This window comes from Xiphophorus couchianus, chromosome 2 (genome assembly GCF_001444195.1).
Source record: "Xiphophorus couchianus chromosome 2, X_couchianus-1.0, whole genome shotgun sequence".
Classification (NCBI taxonomy): Eukaryota; Metazoa; Chordata; class Actinopteri; order Cyprinodontiformes; family Poeciliidae; genus Xiphophorus; species Xiphophorus couchianus.
Window position 1 is genome coordinate 31,231,412 of NC_040229.1, and position 20,276 is coordinate 31,251,687.

At 41.4% G+C, this 20,276-nt stretch overlaps 1 protein-coding gene across 1 annotated transcript in view; it reads left to right on the forward strand.

Annotated features, from left to right (window-relative positions):
- Positions 1-20,276, forward strand: part of glg1a (golgi glycoprotein 1a) — a 26,382-nt gene continuing 6,106 nt past the window's right edge. Inside the window, exons 1-20 of the mRNA XM_028031460.1 lie at positions 1-369; positions 5,246-5,275; positions 5,507-5,593; positions 6,802-7,017; positions 9,149-9,352; positions 9,916-9,987; positions 10,211-10,397; positions 10,502-10,716; positions 12,250-12,371; positions 12,496-12,597; positions 12,857-13,010; positions 13,717-13,941; positions 14,071-14,133; positions 14,456-14,569; positions 16,331-16,419; positions 17,558-17,675; positions 17,980-18,072; positions 18,581-18,718; positions 19,757-19,880; positions 19,989-20,131. Of these exons, the coding sequence (XP_027887261.1) occupies positions 37-369; positions 5,246-5,275; positions 5,507-5,593; positions 6,802-7,017; positions 9,149-9,352; positions 9,916-9,987; positions 10,211-10,397; positions 10,502-10,716; positions 12,250-12,371; positions 12,496-12,597; positions 12,857-13,010; positions 13,717-13,941; positions 14,071-14,133; positions 14,456-14,569; positions 16,331-16,419; positions 17,558-17,675; positions 17,980-18,072; positions 18,581-18,718; positions 19,757-19,880; positions 19,989-20,131 (2,829 nt within the window). The 5' untranslated portion in view covers positions 1-36. The remainder of the gene's footprint in view (positions 370-5,245; positions 5,276-5,506; positions 5,594-6,801; positions 7,018-9,148; positions 9,353-9,915; positions 9,988-10,210; positions 10,398-10,501; positions 10,717-12,249; positions 12,372-12,495; positions 12,598-12,856; positions 13,011-13,716; positions 13,942-14,070; positions 14,134-14,455; positions 14,570-16,330; positions 16,420-17,557; positions 17,676-17,979; positions 18,073-18,580; positions 18,719-19,756; positions 19,881-19,988; positions 20,132-20,276) is intronic.

A 20,276-nucleotide genomic window follows, 5' to 3' on the forward strand; every position in this document is an offset into this window, starting at 1 on the left:
CCTGAACGCCTCAGTCGGCTGAGTGGCTCGGTGAAGATGGCGGACTGTATACGTGTTCCTCTGACTTTGCTGGTGATGTGCGTCTTTTCACTGGCGCATCAAGTTCGAGGAGGTGAAAACAACGGTGTCGGCAGGCACGGTGCTGTTGGCGACAACCCCGCCAATCACGCAGCAGGTCCGGGTCCCGGAGCAAACCAGGGAACCGCTGAGAGGAACCAGGCAGCGGGGGCCTCGTTAAGTCGGAGGCCCTCTACCGGCTGGAAGCTGTCTGATGAGGCAGTGTGTAGGGAGGATCTGACCCGGCGTTGCCCGAAACATTCCTGGAACAACAACCTGGCGGTACTAGAGTGTCTGCAGGATAAAAAGGAGGTAAATTAGCGCTGATGGGACGCGCAGCGTGCGGCCAGCTGCAGGGTGTGCCTGCGTTAGCAGCTGCTAGCTAACTGCTGCTAGCGCTCGCATTTTGAGAACGTCACAGAATACAGAACCGCAGCCTAAACCAATGTTTTAAATGGCTCCCGCTTTGTCCAGCGCAAAACCAGACGGAGAAACACCGACTGCTCAACCTGTAATTCAGCGTGGCGCAATGGCAAAGACCGTTCGCTATGGTCTCTGAACCATAAAGTAAGCTTCAGAGACGTTTAGTCTTTTTGGTTCAAGGCTAAACGTTGAAACAATTAAAGTAAATTACAGAATTATAGTTCAGGGGGAAAAAAAGTTAGAGGGCAATTCTTCGTCAGATTACGCAAGACGCACACACATCAATAGATTGTTGTGTGTGTGTGTTGTGTATGTTGGAAGTTTAACTCTGGGTAAATGGATGTATTAAGGAACAGATACAGCAGCGGATTAACCGGCCCGCATGTTCAAGATGGTTGAGGAGAAAGTGGCAGGAATCAGGTGATTCCTGTTGCTTTTAGCAATCTCATGGTCAGAGGTCCGTTTTTTCCCATAAAAAAACCTTTCAGGATGAAACGTAACCTTTCATAAAGCCTTTCAGGAAGAAACTTTTTTCTTTTTTTTTTTTGCTACCTACATTTGTAGTTAATGACTTGATGTCAGCGGATGAGGTTTTGTGTTGTGTAGTTTTCAGGTTTCAGACTTTTTTTTGTGGGATCTTCCCGGGTTTCTCCACACAGGAACGTGACTGTGGGTTTGAGTGTTTATTCACTTGTTGAGCTCATCCACTTCCAGTTGAGCAGAACTGCAGCAAGCCAAGGAGTGTGTGTCGGTGTGGGTGTTTGTGTGGGTGTGTGTGTGTGTTTGCAGGCGGTTCCAGATGCTAGGACCAGCCTTGGCCTCGTTTACTTACTCAGTCACAAGCCTCTAATTTCATGATAAACTCTGTAGAAGAGCTGTTTTTATCTAGTTTGGGAGAAAACTGCTGATGAAAAAGTTCAGAATGCATAAGGTTAAAAAAATCTGGTTCTGATTCTCTTGATCTGTGCAGCAGAATCTCTCGGGTATTGGACCACAAGTTGCATAGATAATAACATGTTGTCATGGAGGTCCACTAAATTGTTGGTTAATTTTTATTTAGTTATAGTTATTTATTGCAAATGAACTTGACACTCGTAATATTAACCTTACAGAATGGTCATCTAGTTTAGCAGCAGATGAATTAATATTGAAAATAATGGTTTGTAGCACGGTTAGAAGAAGCGCATGTCGGTAAAAAGTCCCCTGGCTTATCAGCTTTGTGCGACACTTTGGTTCCCACACATGTACAAATGCGAACCTCAGTTATGTCATTTGATTAATGCAAAGATTTTTCTAATCAGACACATTTACCTATAGTGCATTTGTTATTGGGTATGAAGAGCGTTTCCTCCTCTGTAAGTTTTCTCAACAAAATGAAACTGAAGAGAATGTCAACATCAGACTGTCTCTGAACAATAATTTTTGGGATGAAGCCTGTTGACCCGCCAGCCTTGTAATACACTGAGGGAAACCCTGCATGCAGAAGACATCTTTGTTGTTCTTGGTTGGTGAACTCGCTGCACTCGCCTTTCTAAATTTCTTGAGCGACAAAGAAGCAAACTCCAGCAAAGACATTTTTAGTAGCCACCGCTCTGCTCCAACTTGGGAAGATGTCAACAGGTATCTTCAAAAGTGTCTTTTTAGTTTCATGTTGACATATGCAGTGTTTGACCATGGATAAGGTGCTGAGTGACGTTCTGCCTAACCTGTTCTTATAACAGATGTCGTTCTGCTCTGCAGCTTAAACGTAGATCCTGTTTCTAGTCAAACAATCGTTATCGTGGGAAAAGTTTTTTTTTTTTCTCTCTCTCTCTTTGTGTGTTCACTTGTTCATCCTCCTGTGCCTCATCTTGCCTGTGTGTTCTGACTGGATCACATCCGGCTGTGGCCTCCTTGGGGTTTCTAATCAGCTACAACAAAGTTTCCAAGAAACGGCAACATTTAAGTCGCAATAAAATATTACGGGCTGTCTCGAGAATTAAGAATAGAACGATTTGTTCAAAGTACGTGCTGATCCATTTTGGTAACACATTTTTTTACAATGTTTCTTGTTTCTTTGCCTCTCTGGAAGCTGGACCCGTTTCAGGCTGCTGGGTGGGATTTCAGAGTTCTTTTTAGACGGGGTTTCTTGGGCCTGCCCTCGGTCAGCGCCTCTGGCAGCTGCGCTGTGGTTTTGTGTACGTGGTACTTTGTCCAGATGGAGACTGAAGACTGTCCTCTCCCGCCTGATGTCATGTTGGTGTATAAGATGTACATATTATATATTTCATTCTTAAAATATTTTTTCTTTCTCATATTTTTGGACTTTATCTTTGCTTTCACAGTCTCGCGCTCAACTTGTTCCCGTTTTCTCTCCAACATCGCACGCTTCACGTCAACCATGGGTTAACCCATGCGTCCTACTTAGACACCATCCGATTTCAAGCGATTGTCCATGCTCCAGCCACAGTCTGCGTTAACAAAATGTAGTTTTAGGACTTCGGTAAATAACGAGTGCAGTTCGAAAAATTAGAATATCATGAAAACTTCAGTATTTTTCATTTCAGAGTGAAACTCGTGTCCAAATTCAGTACATCAGGAGCCAAAGGTTTCAAGCTTTTGGTTAAGTTTGATGATTATAGATGATTCAGAACTCATAATGAGAATATTATATAACATAAATAAACATTTTCGTGGACTTGATACTTGGTTGAGCTTCCAGTTGCATGAATTATTGTACTAATGCGGCGTGACACGGAGAGGATCTTTATCTTGACGGGTTGCTACACATGGCACACATTTATCACATTTATAGAAATATCACTGCAACAAAGTTAGTGCCCTACAGGAAGCGCTAGCCAATTATCCAAGCTCTGTGCCTATAATATACTTAGTTTGTTTAATATAGTATGTTTCGTACTGTGGTGTCCTGCGGGACAGTTTGTACTTAATCATATAAAACAAATGACGACCGAAGCAGTTAGTTTGTTTGAGAGCCAACGTTCGGCAGACTTCGTTTGATGGGAGAAATGAGTTGCTCAGCAGAATCTGGTGCTGGTTCTGTTAGATTGAGATGCTGCACAACTGCTTCACTTGCATTTAAAAGCATCGACTGGACGCTATGAGAAGGCTGCATCAGAAGCCAAACATAACGGTCAGCCCGTCTTGCGTTGTTGCTCTGAGTTGGAAGCCGGCTACGCCTTCCAGTCCAGCAGCTTCAGCAGCGCGCCGTGGACACACACGCGGGGCCAACAGGTCAACCTGTGTGACCAAAGTGATCCATAATGGCTGCTTCTTAATTGTGTTTATCGTGGCGTTCAGATCTGAAAGCAGTGAAATCAACAACCAAAAAAACAAAACAAAAGTGTGTGTGGAAGCTGAACTTCAGGGTTGTTTGAGGAAGGAAGTCAAACCTCAACTTTGATCAGCGTTTCAGAGAGATGGTTTTTTACTGACGCTGCATGTCTTTAGCCAAGTTGTGTCTGCTGAAGTGTGACATCAAATGAGCTGCTTGGCGTCACTTAGTCAGTGATGAGCTTTTTTTTTTTTTTTTTTTCAATTTTTTAAAGAGATTTTATTTTCTCGATCTCTTCTACTGGTGAGAAACTGAGGGCTCTTTTAGTGACTCGTGGTGGAAGTCCTAGGGCAGCTGAATGAATGTCATGTTTTGAATCGGGTTATAGTATGATGAATAATTTAGATTGTAAAGAAAACAAAACACCTCAAAAAAAGCATAGCCAGACAAAACACACAAAAAACCCCCGAGTTTGAAGACCCACCATGAACATCAGTGCGATGTTTTCACTTGGCAGAGGCAGGCTAGCAGAGAGCAGGCCCAGCTCAGCATTTAGTTTAATTCATTAATTCATTCATTCATTTATTTATGAGCTTATTGCATGGATGCCATCTCATAAAATATCATTAATTTGTAAGATTTTTTTTTCCCTCCACAAGTGAAGCATAAATGTTATGATCTCTCAGTAGTTTTTAGGTCTGATGCAGCATGCAGCTAGAGCTGGCTGTGGAGAAGGTACATTAAGGCAATTTTCTTCAAATCAGCTTCACGTTCTGCTGTGGAACCACCTGAAGTTATGGATTTTGTCCCTCTAATGTGAGCGTGCGTTGAGAAATCTGCTGTAGCTCCAACGGCTGAGACGTTGAACAAAAAAGATGTCAGGATCTCCCTGGCAGGTCTGGTTCAGCTTCCAGCGCTTCTCTTTTCTACGCCGGTCATTTATCTGGCCGTTTTCATATTGTAGTTCTGTAGTAAACATTTACCCATAAGGCCGTGTTTCCACAAGGCTTCTTGTTTACGCGTCGATCAGTCTGCTGACATCCTGCCAAGCTGAGCCGTGCGTGTGAGTACGACGTGTGTCTGCCTGAGCTCTGCCATCAGCCTCAGACGCTGCCCAAATGTCTCAACAAGAGAAATGTTTGGATTCTCATCAGGCTTCCAGCGGACAGCCTGGAGCGTCATCTAGTGTCTACATCCAGGCTCGTTCCACATCGGGGTTGGGTGGAACTTCATCTCCCGTCTCCTAACATTCGGCTGATTATGGGAAGAGTCTTTATGATTATGGAACATAAAGAAGGTGTTGATCAAGGCGGTGAAAATATGATCTAGGAGTTGTGTTTTTGCATACGAGTTAATTTGATGTAAGTTTCAGTGACTGTCTGGTTCATCTACAGAGCAAAAAGAGAAAGAAACAAAACAATTTTCAGCTGTAATTAAATCTTAATGCCAAACTCCTGACCATGTTTTTTTTTTTCTTTCTTTTTCTTTAAGGATTCTGAAATTGCCGCTGACTGCAATCATGTAAGTACTCTAAAGCCTCCTCTTCCCAGCATGCTTTGCTCTGAGAGTATTACTGCATGTGGAGACTGGAGGAATTGGTTTAGCACGTCTAGTTAAATGTAATCTTTAATGTGAATGTTGAGTAGTTTTGTCAGTTTAATCGTTTTAGTCGGAACTAAAACACTTAAGTACAAAAGCAACGTCTCTTCTGGAACTGCTTCTGTGACTTATGCTGTCTGCTTTCTTTTCCAGCTTCTGTGGAACTACAAGTTGAACCTCACCAAAGATCCAAAGTTTGAGTCCGTAGCTGTGGAGGTCTGCAAGACGTCCATCTCTGAGGTCAGAGGTCAACACCACTTTGACCTTGTATTTAGTCAGAATTGATAAACTAGCCTACTTTGACTAACTAGATCAATGTGCCAAACTTATAAATGAGTCAAGTCAATATTAGAGCTGGTGAGGTCACGTTATTGCAGCACTAATTTGACTTTTTACTCATTTTGAAGCTTTTTGTTTTTGTAGTTTTTCTTATCTTGACCAGATTAACAACAAAACGTTCTCCAGAAAGGACCTCAGTTTTTCCTCTGATCGCTCAGTTCCAAACTATTAAACCGGTCCTACTGTAACTCTGACTGTATCAACAGGTGGGAGCGCGCTCACGGAGCTCAACGGCCAACCAAACTGTTTTGAGCACACGTTTAAAACTCTGACTTTAGCTCAGCTTTTCATCTGTCTGATTTGTGACGAGGAAGTGGCAGGATCGGCTCAAATGCCGTCTGATATAACATGAGCTCACCGTTTGATCCTCCCACTGTTTGATATCCAGATTAAAGTAGGTCAGTTTTCCGCGTTTCATCGACTCCGTAAGCACCGTTCGTCATCCAGTTCTCTTAAACCTGTAATAAGTTTGAACGTTTTAAATAAATCCCTCTGTAAACGTAAAACCTATTTTCCACACTGCTGGTACTGATCATATATTAGCTGGATGGGATTTTGAAGTGTTTATAAATTAAGTTGGTGCCATTAAGGCATGTGTTTTAAATTTTTTAAATTGCTGCAGTTTACATTTTAGACTAGGCTTACTCTGTTACTTCTGTTCATTGTAAGGTGAAGTTAAACCTATAAATGGTCTAATAATTTCAACTGCACCTGTCAGATATTGTATTAACACCATACCTGTTCATAATTTGTAAAGAACGTTCAACATTGGACAGAACCTTTTTTGAAGAGAAAAACAACAAAAAACTTTGGCAACACTTTATTTGGAGGGGTGTGCATAAGACTGACATGACACAATAATAAACACAACACTTATTTTGAACATAAAGGAGTCTTTATGAATGTCTGACTGTTGTCATGAAGTATCATTCGGTAAATACTGACACTTTTAATGCAAAGTTGCTCTAAAAGTTGCCTTGAAAGTCCATTAGAAGTGCCAACTTTGCATTAAAGTGTCATTATTTACAAAGTAAATAATGACCCCTCCAAATCAAGGGTTACCAAAACATTTTTTTTTTTTATTTACAAAGTAATTCTTCTCCACTCAGATTAAAGAATGCGCTGCAGAGGAGCGGGGGAAGGGCTACCTCGTCTCCTGCCTGGTGGATAACCGTGGTAACATCACCGACTACCAGTGCAACCAGTTCATCACCAAGATGGCCAGCATCATCTACAGTGACTATCGGCTGATTTGCGGCTTCCTGGACAAATGTGAGGAAGACATCAACACTCTGCACTGTGGCAGCATCAGCACCGGGGAGAAGGTGAGCCGAGCTTCAACACTGGAGACAAAAATGTCCAAAAGGAGAGAAAAAAAAAAAATCCTTATTTCTTTGAGGGCCTTAAAGTAACGGATCCTGACCTGTCATTGTATTTTTTATTTAACCAGACTAAATAATCAAAACTACTTTAAATTGTTCAAATAACTTTGACTATAAAACATAAACTGCAAATCTCTACATAGAAAACACAATTTGCTCCTTAAAAATGTCTTCTCAAAGGGATAAGTAGAACTCGTTACTCTGTATTTTAAATGTTTTGTTTTTGTATCTGATTTTACTGAAAGCGGTAAATCTAAAGTAAAGTTTTCGAGCGATTTCTCAGCAGGGCAAAGACAAACGCCAACCTCTGGAATGTGAAACATCTCTGATCTCAAAGATGTAAATGAAAGAAGTGCTGAAACGGTTAAACCACCATGTGTCATGTTTGCTTTAGAAGATGGATGTCAAACGCCCTGTTGGCTAGAAAAACAGCTTCAGGTGCTTTGCTCTCCACTTTTAAACCTTAGTTCCAGTCTGAGACCAGACGGACACGTTTTATCAGCGTCTCTTTCCGGGACACTGGCTGTGAGAGTTGAGGCTTGTTTGGGAAGCTTTTGTACATGAGTCTAGTTCAGGAAATGTTGAAATTTTCCAAATTCATTTGTACTAATTTGCTCTAAGAAATGGGGAATGTTTTTGGTTTATTAGCTGAACCATGATTTGACTAGTCTGATCCATTTGGGATGAAATGAGGTTCTATGAAATAAGATGCGTTTGACACGCCGGCTTTAAGATTCCCCAGCTTGTCTTGATTTTAAGCAAATAGCTTGACATGTCAAACACGCTGCAGACGGAACACGTTGGGCCTGTTCTACCGACTGTGATGGATGAATTCCAGTTAAACAGTAGTTGTTGTGTTTAACATAGTCACACTTTATATACAGTATTGGAAGTCTAAGCTGGTTTAACTTGTCAGGTCATTGTTTCATTAGTAACTGGACGAGTCGGTGGAGATTCTCCGTCCACAGAGTTTTACCTGGAGGCTTCTGAATTTTCATTAGATGTTTTGAGTCTCATCACGGAGACTCGTTCAGTTCCGAAACTTGGTTTGGATAAGTTGTAATCAGAAACATCCGCGCTGACGGGGCGATAGAGGTCAGTCATGACCTCTATCCTCGTTGTGACCTCGTTGTTATCACATGAAACTACGTCCATCTGAACAAATGGATTAGAATGCAGCTGATATGAGGATATCAGTGGTGCCTTGGATTTGAGATTTTACTCATGGTGACATTTTGAAGATGGCTGTTCAGTCTGTTTATTCAGCTCTAGTCAGAATATATATTTATGGCATTAAATCCAGAGAATAGTGGGTTTAAAGATATATCCAAATCATTAAAAAACAATATTTATCTTTATGATGCCCACATTTTTCTGTATGCCTTCCAGATTCACATAAGTTCTTTTCATTCGGTGATGCATTTATTTTTATATTTTTTTATCAGGAATCATGCAGGCAACCAACAAACAACTTGACAACTAAGCATAAGTTATGAAGTTTAAACCTTGATATATTTGATCAATGCCATGTTGTCAATGACGTTAGAACTACAGACACCGTATTTACAGAAAATAATATAATAAAACATCATCTAAGCTTGCATTACCAGCTCTAATTTGAGTTTTAATCTGGACTATTTTTATTTTGGAACAGAATAGAAAAGTTCTTCCAAAGTGGGGAAAGTCATGTGACATCAAGATATATGGGTTCACAGAAAAGATCAAGAAGCGTTTAAAAATAACAACAAAAAAACCCCAAGATTAACAACTATAATAATATACTCTGCAGGTTTATAACATAAAAAATACTGTGTAGTTATCATAAATAAAATATTATTCTCAATCCAGGGATGTACAACTGAATAGGATGAAATTTTTTTTAATTGCGTACATAATGCTTATTGAATATTACAAACTGTTTACAGCACAGCACATCAGTGCAGTACAGAAAAACAAATGTGGTGGGGGTTTTTTTAAAATAATTTTTTTATTATTATTATTAATTTTTAAAATATTATATAAAAACTGAACAGTTAAATAGATGAAGTGACCTGCTCAAACTGTGTGTGTGCAGGACGTCCACTCTCAGGGGGAAGTGATCGCCTGCCTGGAGAAGGGTTTAGTCCGTGAGGTTGAGGAGCAACCAGGCGCGCACCGCGTCAGAGACGGCTGTAAGAAGGCCATCATGAGAGTAGCCGAGCTGTCCTCTGATGATTTCCACCTGGACCGCTACCTGTACTTGGCCTGCAGAGATGACCGGGAACGCTTCTGTGAAAATGTGAGGATGTTCCCTGACACGTCCGCAGCTACTTTGTGTTTCATGGTGTAGTGCTGCAGCCTTATCATCTGTTCTGTTTCATCCCTACTAGGGATTCATAGAACCGTAGTTACATACGTAACTTTCGTTTTAGCCCATTGTGTCAGAACCGTTTTTTGCAGCTACGGGTTCATCTCCAACACATAGAATTGTTTGTGGTTAATATGGCTTGCAACTAATAAACCCAACAGTTTTGCAGTTTTTTAAAACATTATAATTATAATTTTTTTTTATTTTACAATATTTGCTCTATGCACTTCGTCCTTTCCAGCTATCCTTAACTACAGCCACCAAACTTCATTTCCACTTTCATACATTTTCTTCTTGTACCACACAAGACGAAATATGACCAGACTTATAATTTGATTGAACTATAAAGTCTACAAAAAAGTTCTTGGCATGTTTTTAGAATGAGGTGAATACTACGCTGCTGATGCGTCGTATCAGAAACCGATAAACCCAAAGCAGAAGCTCGTCTGTGCTTGTGGTTGTGAACTTCAGTTAACTTTATCTTCTTCCCACAGACAGCAGCTGGGGAGGGCCGAGTTTATAAATGTCTGTTTAATCACAAGTTTGAGGATGCCATGTCTGAGAGGGTGAGTTCCCCTCCGCTTTTTTCATCTCATTGTGTTTTGTTTCCAACAGCTCTGTTAAATCAGTGGCTCTTAAAAGGTCAGGGAAACACTCTGGTCACATTGTGAAACCGAGTGATGGGATAAAATTCAACACACTGAGCTGATTTGGCTTGGATTCATGCTTGGTGACGTGCATTGTCTGGTCTTGTAAGTTCTGGTGCTGACGTTTGCTGACGTTCTTCAGTGTCGCGAGGCGTTGACCACCAGGCAGAAGCTGATCGCCCAGGACTACAAGGTGAGCTACTCGCTCGCCAAAGCCTGCAAGTCGGACCTGAGGAAGTACCGCTGCAACGTGGACGCAAACATGCCCCGAGCCAAAGAGACGCGCCTGTCCTACCTGCTGCTGTGCCTCGAGGCTGCCGTGCACCGAGGTGAGCAGGTCTCTCCTCCGTCTGCGGCGCCAGGACGTTTAAAATCCGCCGGGGGGGGAAACTAATTATACTTTGTGCTTTCTGCTCCGTGACATACGCTTCAGGTCGAGTGGTGAGTGGCGAGTGTCAGGGAGAAATGATGGATTACAGGCGCATGCTGATGGAGGACTTCTCCCTGAGTCCGGAGATCGTGCTGCACTGCCGCAGTGAGATAGAGAGCCACTGCTCTGGTTTACACCGGAAAGGCCGGACGCTGCACTGCCTGATGAGGGTCGGCCGAGGAGACATGGAGGCCATTGAACCCACCTGCCAAAAAGCGGTGAGTTAAAACGGCCTGGAGCCTCATTTAGAACCAGCAGGAGAATTAGACAGAAAATCTAATGGGACGTTTTAATGTTTATTAGTTGCTGTCATAGAACAGAATCATAACACTGGTCAACAGCCCCCAAAAATTCCATCAGGACATAAAAGAGATGGAGAATTTTACACAATGAAGACGTATTGTTCAATTCAATTCATATGCACTTACCCTTTTTAGGTTCGGTTTATTATACAATTTACAGAAATCCAAATTTGTAACATTTAATTAAAACACTCTGTTAGAAAAACATTTTTTTCTCTTAAAAAAAGAAATATTAACAGATAATGTCTCAAAAAAATTATCAATTTAGTCAGAAGATCAGATTTCTCTAAATCAAATTAGAATATAAACATGATTGAAATGGATGTCATTTTTGGATTCATCAGTGCAAAATAATCCTTATTCAGTTGAAAAAAAACTCGGACAACTTCCAAAAAATTTGTTTTTGTAACCCAGTGTTGATATATGTCCACTCTGGTGGAACTGTAAGAATTTGAGAACATCTTTTTAGTCAGACTTTCGGACTAATTTAACGAAACACTCCCAGAAAATTTCTGATCCCAGTATGACCAGTTAGCTCCCATGCAGTTTTCTTTTTCTTTTCTGTCATGGCATTGAAATGAACATGGTGGTTCTCTTTTTTTGCACATCAGCCAGGAGGAACGTTTCAGTGCTGTCAATCTTGCTCATGTGCGTGCTGCTCACACCCTACCCTGCGCAGGACACACAAGCTCAATCCGGTTTGCTGCTGCTGGCGGAGAAACGGCTTGTACATGAGCATGATCGACAGCGCTAAGACCCTCCTCCTGGCTCTGATTGGTTGTTCCTGACTTCTGCAGCTGTCAGTAGAACCACAGGAGGCAGAGGAGATCAGTCTCAAATTCTACTGTCAGGACATTGTGACAGTTTTAAATATGTAAAAAAACAAAATAATTTTTTTTGAAAATGACATACTGGTTAATAATACTCATTCTGTAAAACAATACTTTTTCTTTGTTTGTTCCGTGATATCTAATTATTTTTTTTTCTTTCATCAATATAATGTGCCACACCATGTATTTTCTACTTCGATATTAAATAAACGTACGTCAGCTTTATCTTCACCCTCATCAGTCTGACAAACGTTTTGAACAATCTGAAAATAATTTGAAGCCATTTCTTTTTAACTCGGATATTTCTCCAGCTTTCCACTCTGCTTGAGGCCGTATCCAGGATGTTTCAGGCGGATCTTTCTGTCTGCAGTGTGAAGGAAAGGCGGCAGAGAAACAAGCCATTAACCTGCTCTGCCCCGCCTAAGCCAAACAAAACCAGCAATAATGTGTGATTATAAATAAAGCCAGCAGCGTCTCTGCTCCTGATTCCTGCTTTTAAAGGAGCCGCCGTAGCTCTGGCACTGCCTCTGTTTCTGACCTGGGTGTAGGAGCTTCAGCCTCTGGTCGTGTCGGTTGGCTGAGGTTCTTCTCCTGATGTTGCTCTTCTCGCTGTGCTCAGCTCAAGGACCTGGTGCAGGAAGCAGACCCAGGAGCCGACTATCGGATCGACAGGGCGCTGAACGAGGCCTGCGAGTCCGTCATCCAGACAGCCTGCAAACACATCCGCAACGGAGACCCCATGTAAGTCCTGCCGGTACAACCCCCCCCGCATCCCCCAGAAAATGTAAAAACTCAGCTCCAGAACGGAGTACGTACAGCCAGCCGGATCAGCAGTAACTGTGCAGAACTGGTTCTGATCGTGCAGGATCCTGTCTTGTCTGATGGAGCATCTATATACTGAGAAGATGGTGGAGGACTGTGAACACAGGCTGCTGGAGCTGCAGTACTTCATCGCCAGAGACTGGAAGTGAGATGAGCCGTCGGCTAAAAACAATAAATGACATAAATTCAGTGTGGGAAAGAGTTTAACTTGAAAAATGACTAATCAACCACTGCCATGTTAACTACAGTCAGTTATTTTTGAACAAGTTGTAACGTGGATGGAAGATATGATCTCTCTGCAGTCAGAGGGAGAATCGATGTTTAAAACAAAAGAATGACAATGCCTGTGTTTTTTTCAATAAACCGAACTACGATTGTATTCATGATGCGGTGCTGTTCCTCAGGCTGGACCCCATTCTGTATAAGAAATGTCAGGGCGATGCGGCCAGACTCTGCCACACTCACGGCTGGAACGAAACCAGTGAGCTGATGCCAGCCGGGGCCGTTTTCTCCTGCCTGTATCGCCATGCTTACCGCTCAGTGGAGCAAGGACGGAGGGTAGGTATCCCGTGGCAACCTTTGACCTTTACAGGAATCTCTCATCTCTGAGTGTAAGAGTAAAACTTTAGGATTATATGAAGCTGGAAAGCTGAATACGGTCAGATGGGCAGCATGTCAACGCAGCCCATGTTTTAGTGATTATTCAGTCTGTTTCCATTGATCAGCTCCTCCATCATTTGTTTCATCTGGTCCGTATTGGCTTTATTTTGAAACAAGATGTAATAAGAGTCTATAATGAATATCAAGCAGCGTCTAAACCAGTGGTCTCAAACTGAGAGGTCAGTCCTCTTCTTCGTCTTCTACTTGAATTAAATGGCCGAACTGCCTCAGTAACCTGCAGTCGAGCTTCACCGAGCTCTGCTAGTGAGCCGATGGTGAATCATCTAAAATAAGTGTCCACACCTTCAGGACAACATTTTTGTTGTTGGGTTTTTTTTTTTATTGTTGTTTTTTTTTTATTTAACAAAGATTACAGTGTGTATCCACCACGGTTTAAAAATCCCCTAGAGGAAACGCTGAAGTGTGCTGAAGCACAGAGGCATCCAAAGTCAGAGACATAAACTCTGACTCTGACATAAAGCAGGAAACTTTGCCTCAGTAAAGTATTTCTTCTCATCTCCAGACATGTTTTTTAGGATAAAGTGTGAAAATAATTTTTCTCGATAAAACTAACTTTGGAAGCGTCCTCGCTCCTCATCCCCAGCTATCGAGGGACTGTAAGGTGGAGGTCCAGAGGATACTCCACCAGAGGGCGATAGACGTGAAGCTGGATCCTGAGCTGCAGAGACGCTGCATGGCCGACCTGGGGAAGTGGTGCAGTGAGAAGTCAGAGACCGGCCAGGAGCTGGAGTGTCTGCAGGACCATCTGGAGGATCTGGTGTCCGACTGCAGAGACGTGGTGGGGAATCTTACAGAGCTCGAGTCGGAGGTTTGCGTTCCTTTCTAAGCTGTTGCGTTTTCAGCACCGCAGCTGAAATTCAGAGTGATTACTGAAGCCATCAAGCTGTGAATAGACATAATGTTGTGACTAAACTTTGCCTGTTTGTTCCCACTTCAGGACATTCAGATCGAGGCTTTATTAATGCGAGCTTGTGAACCTGTCATTCAAGGCTACTGTCATGTGAGTATCCACTTACTGATGCATTACAGATGCTGTGTTTCCATATTTGAAATGTAGCATTAAATAAATTCCTGAGACAATTTGGGAACCGAAGGTTTTAGGAGCAGTTGTGGTTCACATGCGTTTCTTTAAAACCACAAACATGCTGTGTAATTGTACCACGTGTTCTCCCTCTTTGACACTGGGATAACTGGTAACAGCAATCAAAACACTGCTTTTTTTTTTTTTTTTTTTTTAGTTCATGAACTTATTGGATGATGAGTGCAGCATTTTAAACTGACCCCTTCCTGTGTCTGTGTCTGCGTTTCTCTCCATGTGTCAGGAGGTAGCCGACAATCAGATCGACTCTGGTGACCTGATGGAGTGTTTGATTCAGAACAAACACCAGAAGGAGATGAATGAGAAGTGTGCGGTGGGAGTCACACACTTCCAGCTGGTGAGCAAACCAAGCTTCTGTTGTAGCTCAGCTTTTAAAGGCTTTTTTTCACTTTCATAATATTTAAAGATTATTTTTGGTTTTGTTTCTATAGCACCAATTTACAACAAATGTTGTCTCAAGGCACTTTACAAAACCTAATTTAAATTAAGTCACACATATGTTCCAATTGATCTTAGTTGTCAAGGAGTACAGTATCTAGAAAACCAATCAGATTACATGAAGTCATTGACTTTCACAATTCACTCCACAATGTTAACCAAGAAAAAGAATTTCTTATTTGGGTTAAAGAAATTTCTCATAATCAGTTACTCTCTGCATGTAACTAAGGTTTTACATCATGTTAATCCTTCTTTTCAGTCTTTTATTGTGAAGTAGAAAAGGAAGTAGTTTTTGAGGCATGACCTTGTTGTGTCGACAGTCAGCTAAAAGACGCCTGGCTGACAGCTCTGTTACAGAACAGACTGTTGGTGTGGACAGAGATGCAAGTTGGATGTGAGTCTTGCTGAGACTCGCAGCCCAGCTGAGGACTCAAAGCTCACTAGCGGGATGGAATCAATCTTGTTGCTAGTTTTGGGTCAGTGGAACGACCAACTAATATGGATGATTGGGAACTGAGACGGATCGGAGAAACTTTAGGGAAAATTGAAATTTATAATCTACCCGACCTAAGACATTCTGTATCTGAATTGGCTTTCCCCATGTTGCCTTGGAAACGCTGCATATTTCCAATCTCCTTGAAGATATGTAATCATAACGCTCTTTCCCACCTCCTGTTATCCGTGGAGCTGAGTGCTCAAAAGGACATTCCTTGATAACAACATCTTATCGGACTTCTGCCGGGAGGCTGAGCAACGTGGTTTCATGGCCCTGTGATGTCACCGCCTTCACTCGTGTCTTTGTTTTGCCCTTTGTTTTGTCTGAATGTTGCTATTTTCCCTAAAGTGTCCTTTCCTCTTTTTTATTTTATTTTGTTAGAAACTGTGGAGTACTCACTTTTAACCTAGAAAAGGAATTCGAACAAACTTGGAATCCAGAAAAAAATTCTTCCAGAACAGGAACATTTAGTTTTTATTATTACTTAGAAACTGTGGAGTATTCGTTACTTTTACAAATTTAGAGCACTTAGAAAGTCCAGAGAATACTTTTAGACTCCTATTTTCCCAACCCAGAAAAGGAATTAGACCAGAGGAAGGATACTTCTACTTATCTACCAACCCTGAATAGGAATATCTAGTTTATTTACTTTGGATCATTTGGATTATTAGCTTTTTCTTCTTTTGCTCTTTCGTTTGGTTTGTTATTTTTTTTGTATTTACTTTTAAATCCTGTAAAGCACTTTGTATTGCCTTGTTGCCGAAAACAAGGCAATTTTGTTTTCAGAATTGGTAATTCTGAAATTGGTAATTATATAAAAGGTAATTCTATATATATAAAATTACCTTTACCTTTAAAGAGACCCTTCAACTGGTACCGATTTAGCGTAGCTTTATGCTATTTTGTAAAACACAAGGTGCAATCACTTTCAGTTGGGGTTGGAGGGTGAAATCATTTATTTTAGATGCATCCAGATTTGGACATGGAGGATTCTAAATGGCATAGCAAGCTTCAAGTTTTGCTAGTTTTTAAATTCTACCCTAACCTAATTTTTAGAAGCTGCATTTAATTTATAGTGAACTCGTAGCTGTAGTAGTGAAGCACACAGCTCCACCATCTGCTGAATCTCCAGCTAACCGTCCTGTATGCTGTGACTGTCTGCAGGTTCAGATCAAAGACTTCCGTTTCTCCTACAAGTTTAAGACCGCCTGCAAAGAGGACGTGCTGAAGCTTTGTCCCAACATCAAGAAGAAGTAAGCTCCTCCGGTTCTCCTCTCTTCTTCAGCAGTAGACGGTTCTGTTGGGTTTGTACTCCAGTTTGAGAACATTTAGATGAATTCAGACATTAATAAGCATTGCATGATGTTTATGCCACCCAACTGTCCCGACATTGAAAAGCATGTCATGAGAATCATCGATCTTTAATCAAACAAGTTCTTGTTACTAGATTGTTAAATGTGCTTAAATGACAAGATTCCTGTAATTTCTTCCTTATTTAGTCTTTCTGTGAACATTCTTTGGCCTTGTCCACGCACCCCCAGGTCTTTATGAAGACCAATATTTCCGCCACGTCGTTTTTACAAAATACCACACACACTGGAGTGGTTTCAGAAAAGTTTTCATCCACATGAACCCACACAAATCTGCCACTGAATTTTTAAGCATCCCAACCCATAGGGGGCAGTGTAGCACAAAGCTACAAAGCTAAAACCTGTGTCAGCCAATCAGATTGCTTCAAAATAACCACGACTTCCTGTTCGGAATTAAACATGGAGGTTAATTTTGTGGACATATATATATATATATAGTTTGAACTACTTTTGAACAGTATATTAAAATATTCATTTATTAAAAACATTGTGTTAAAGCAATGTGTTGTATATGCAGACTATTTGTTTCAGACAATGATGCAGAAATCTGTTTTCTGCTCACAAACACACACTGTGTTTTTTTTTTTTAGCCTCTATTTTATTTGGTCAGAGTTTTTATGAATCATTTTTAGTGATTGTAAAAGTTTTCGTGTGAATGAAAGGCTAAAAATAAAACCAAACAAATAAAAATGTTTGTTTTCTGAGGCAACATGTGAGTAAGTGGAAAAAATCAGTTCCTGGAGTTTAGTTTCCATATTTTGCACCAGAAAGTTGCCCATTAAATGCTGCTGTGTGTTGACTCAACCATTTCAGCTGTTCTGTCTTAATAAACTACCAGATGATGTTTGTCATCACTGACGTCCCATTATCTCACTTTTAAGTGTTTCTGCGGTTGTTAGGAAGATGCAGCTCCCAGGACGTTGTATTTATTTTTCCCACTTTCCATCTAAATTGCTACTGAAAAGCTGAATTGAAACGTGGCCGTGTTGATGACGTACGCGTTTTTCTCCCTGTTGCTTAGGGTGGACGTGGTCATCTGCCTCAGCACCACGGTGAGAAACGACACGCTGCAGGACGCCAAGGAGCAGCGCGTGTCGGTCAAATGCCGCAAACAGCTCCGAGTGGAGGAGGTGGAGATGGTGCGTTCACTGACGCACTGTTGCAACTTCACTCACTCAAGCCTTGTGGTTTTACAGAATGTTTGAGTTTGAGGCTTTTATCTCCAGTTGACATTTAGTGCAGGATGTTCTTGTTGAACTTTAGAGTTCTTTCATCAGTCTGTGTTTCAGACTCTTCTGTTGTGATGTTTTATTTACTTATTACTATTACTCTTATTATTTTTTTGTATACATCTTTTCATCTAATTATTCCATTGTTGTCGTTTTTGTACAGCACTTTGGTGCAGTTTTAAACCTGATTTCTGTTTCTCTGTGAATCCATCAGTCAGAGGACATCCGTCTGGAGCCGGAGCTGTACGACTCATGTAAGCCGGACATCAGCCGGCTGTGTCAGAACGTGGTTTTTGGCAATGCACAGGTCAGCAGCCAATGCACAGGACACACACACACACACACATTTTTTGCTCATTTTCATGTCAAAGAAACAATGTTCCCATTTTGTATAAGTTGTGTTATTGGAAGCTACACAGCCTACTGGGCTGCTGGTTCTTACAGATTTCGCTCATTTAAATCTGTGATAATGTACTGCAGGGTTTTTGTAAACCCTGCAGTACACACTGCAATATTTGTTTTAAAAGGATTTTGAGATTTTTTTTTTGTGGAAATTAGATTTAAAGAAAAGGTATTTTTCTTTCATTGCATTGCAACTAATCTGACAACAGAGAAGGCAATGAAACCACCATTTGATTTTTCAGCCCAGCTTCTTATACTTTTATTCTTCTGAATTACATTGAGTTTAGCTCAGTTTGAGTCTGTGAAACGTAGCGTCCAGGACAGGCGGATTCATTTTCATGGCCTTCTTCTTTATTCCGTCCCTCGTCCTCATGGAGAATCTAAAGTTTGACTCTGTCTGCATCCCTCGCTAGGTGGTCGAGTGTCTGAAGGAGAACAAACGCCAGCTGTCTCCGCGCTGCCACCAAAAGATCTTCAAGCTGCAGGAGGTGGAGATGGTTGATCCTGAGCTGGACTATCAGCTGATGAGGGTCTGCAAGCACATGATCCGGGTGGGCCACCACTGCTTGTGATTTCTATTATTACATTGTGTTTACTCGGCTATATTTTGTTATTTTATTCAGTGTAAGCCCTATTGTTGAGTGTTGTTGTTCAGAAATAAATGAAGAAGAAGAACCAGATGATGAGTAACTCAGACGAGGTCTGGAGAGTTTAACCAAAGACAAAAGGGAAATCCTCCAACTGCTAAAATCTGCCGCCACTCCATTTATCTTTACATTTTGTGAGGAAGGAAGTTGCGCTCGGTGTTTTCTTCGGAGGTTTTTGCATCTATTCCTTCAGTAGTTCTTGGTGCAGCGCCACCACAGGCGAGGAGGGGAACATGTTTTTCAATTGTTAGTGCACCTGAAAATGTAGCAAGTATTGCAATTTTGGTCCCCAGTCGAATCAAGTCTACTAGAGTATTAGGTGTGAGAACACCCCAAGATATTTAAGTAATTTGTGATGTTTGAAGGTAACACACTGGAACTGATTGGCAGTCTTTAGTGAACTATAGTTATTGTTCCCAGGAGAGGTCTGCGACCTTAACAATCCAAAGAACCGTTTTGCATTTTGTTTGGCTACATAAAACCGTCTAGAGCAACAATGTTGCATGACCTTTTGGGAAAAAAGGTACTTTGACAAATACCTACTATAGGAAAAAATTATTTTAAAGATCTAATATTTTATATATTTTTAAGATTTTATTTTTTTTGCACTGGTGGATTTTGTTGAACAGAAAATGGGACGCAGCAAATGACTCGAGCAAAACTGAGATCTTCTGTAAAGTGAGAAGAGACGGATTTCATGTCGTAAAGAACAAAGTTTCTGCCTGCATGATAAGATAATAGATTCAAACAAATATTGCTGGTACTTTTGCCGTCATTCTGTTGTTGAAATTAGGTAAAATTATTCCATGAAAAAACTAGAACTGCTAAAACCTGTGTTTGATACTTACTTATTCAGAGTTATTCAGAGCCACTGTGAAACGTCCGCAGAGCCTCCAGTGGCTCAGGCTGCAGTCTCATTGCCTTTACTGTGTTTTTGTTCAGCGGTTCTGCACGGAGTCGGAGGGGAAGAACGTTCTTCAGTGTCTGAAACAGAACAAGAACAGTGAGCTGATGGATCCTAAATGCAAACAGATGATCACCAAGAGACAGATCACCCAGAACACAGGTACACACACCCTCTCTGACCTTTCACCCCCTCGTGCTGAGCCCAGCATATAAACCTAAGCAGATAAAAACCTAACAGCTGGGTGTGTGTGTGGGTGTGTGTGTTCAGACTACAGGTTAAACCCTGTGCTGAAGAAGGCCTGTAAAGCCGACATCCCAAAATTCTGTCAGTCCGTCCTCAACAAGGGAGCGACGGACACGGAGCTGGAGGGTCAGGTCATCTCCTGCCTCAAACTCAAATATGCAGACCAGGTCAGAGTCGATGCTCGCATGGTTACTTGTATAAATGACACTTGAGCATTTTTACATTTTCATCATGAAGACACGTGACGACAATGGAATGCCTTAGATGTGTAGGGAACAGTAAAGCTCTAAGGATTCCTGCTGTTCCTCTGCT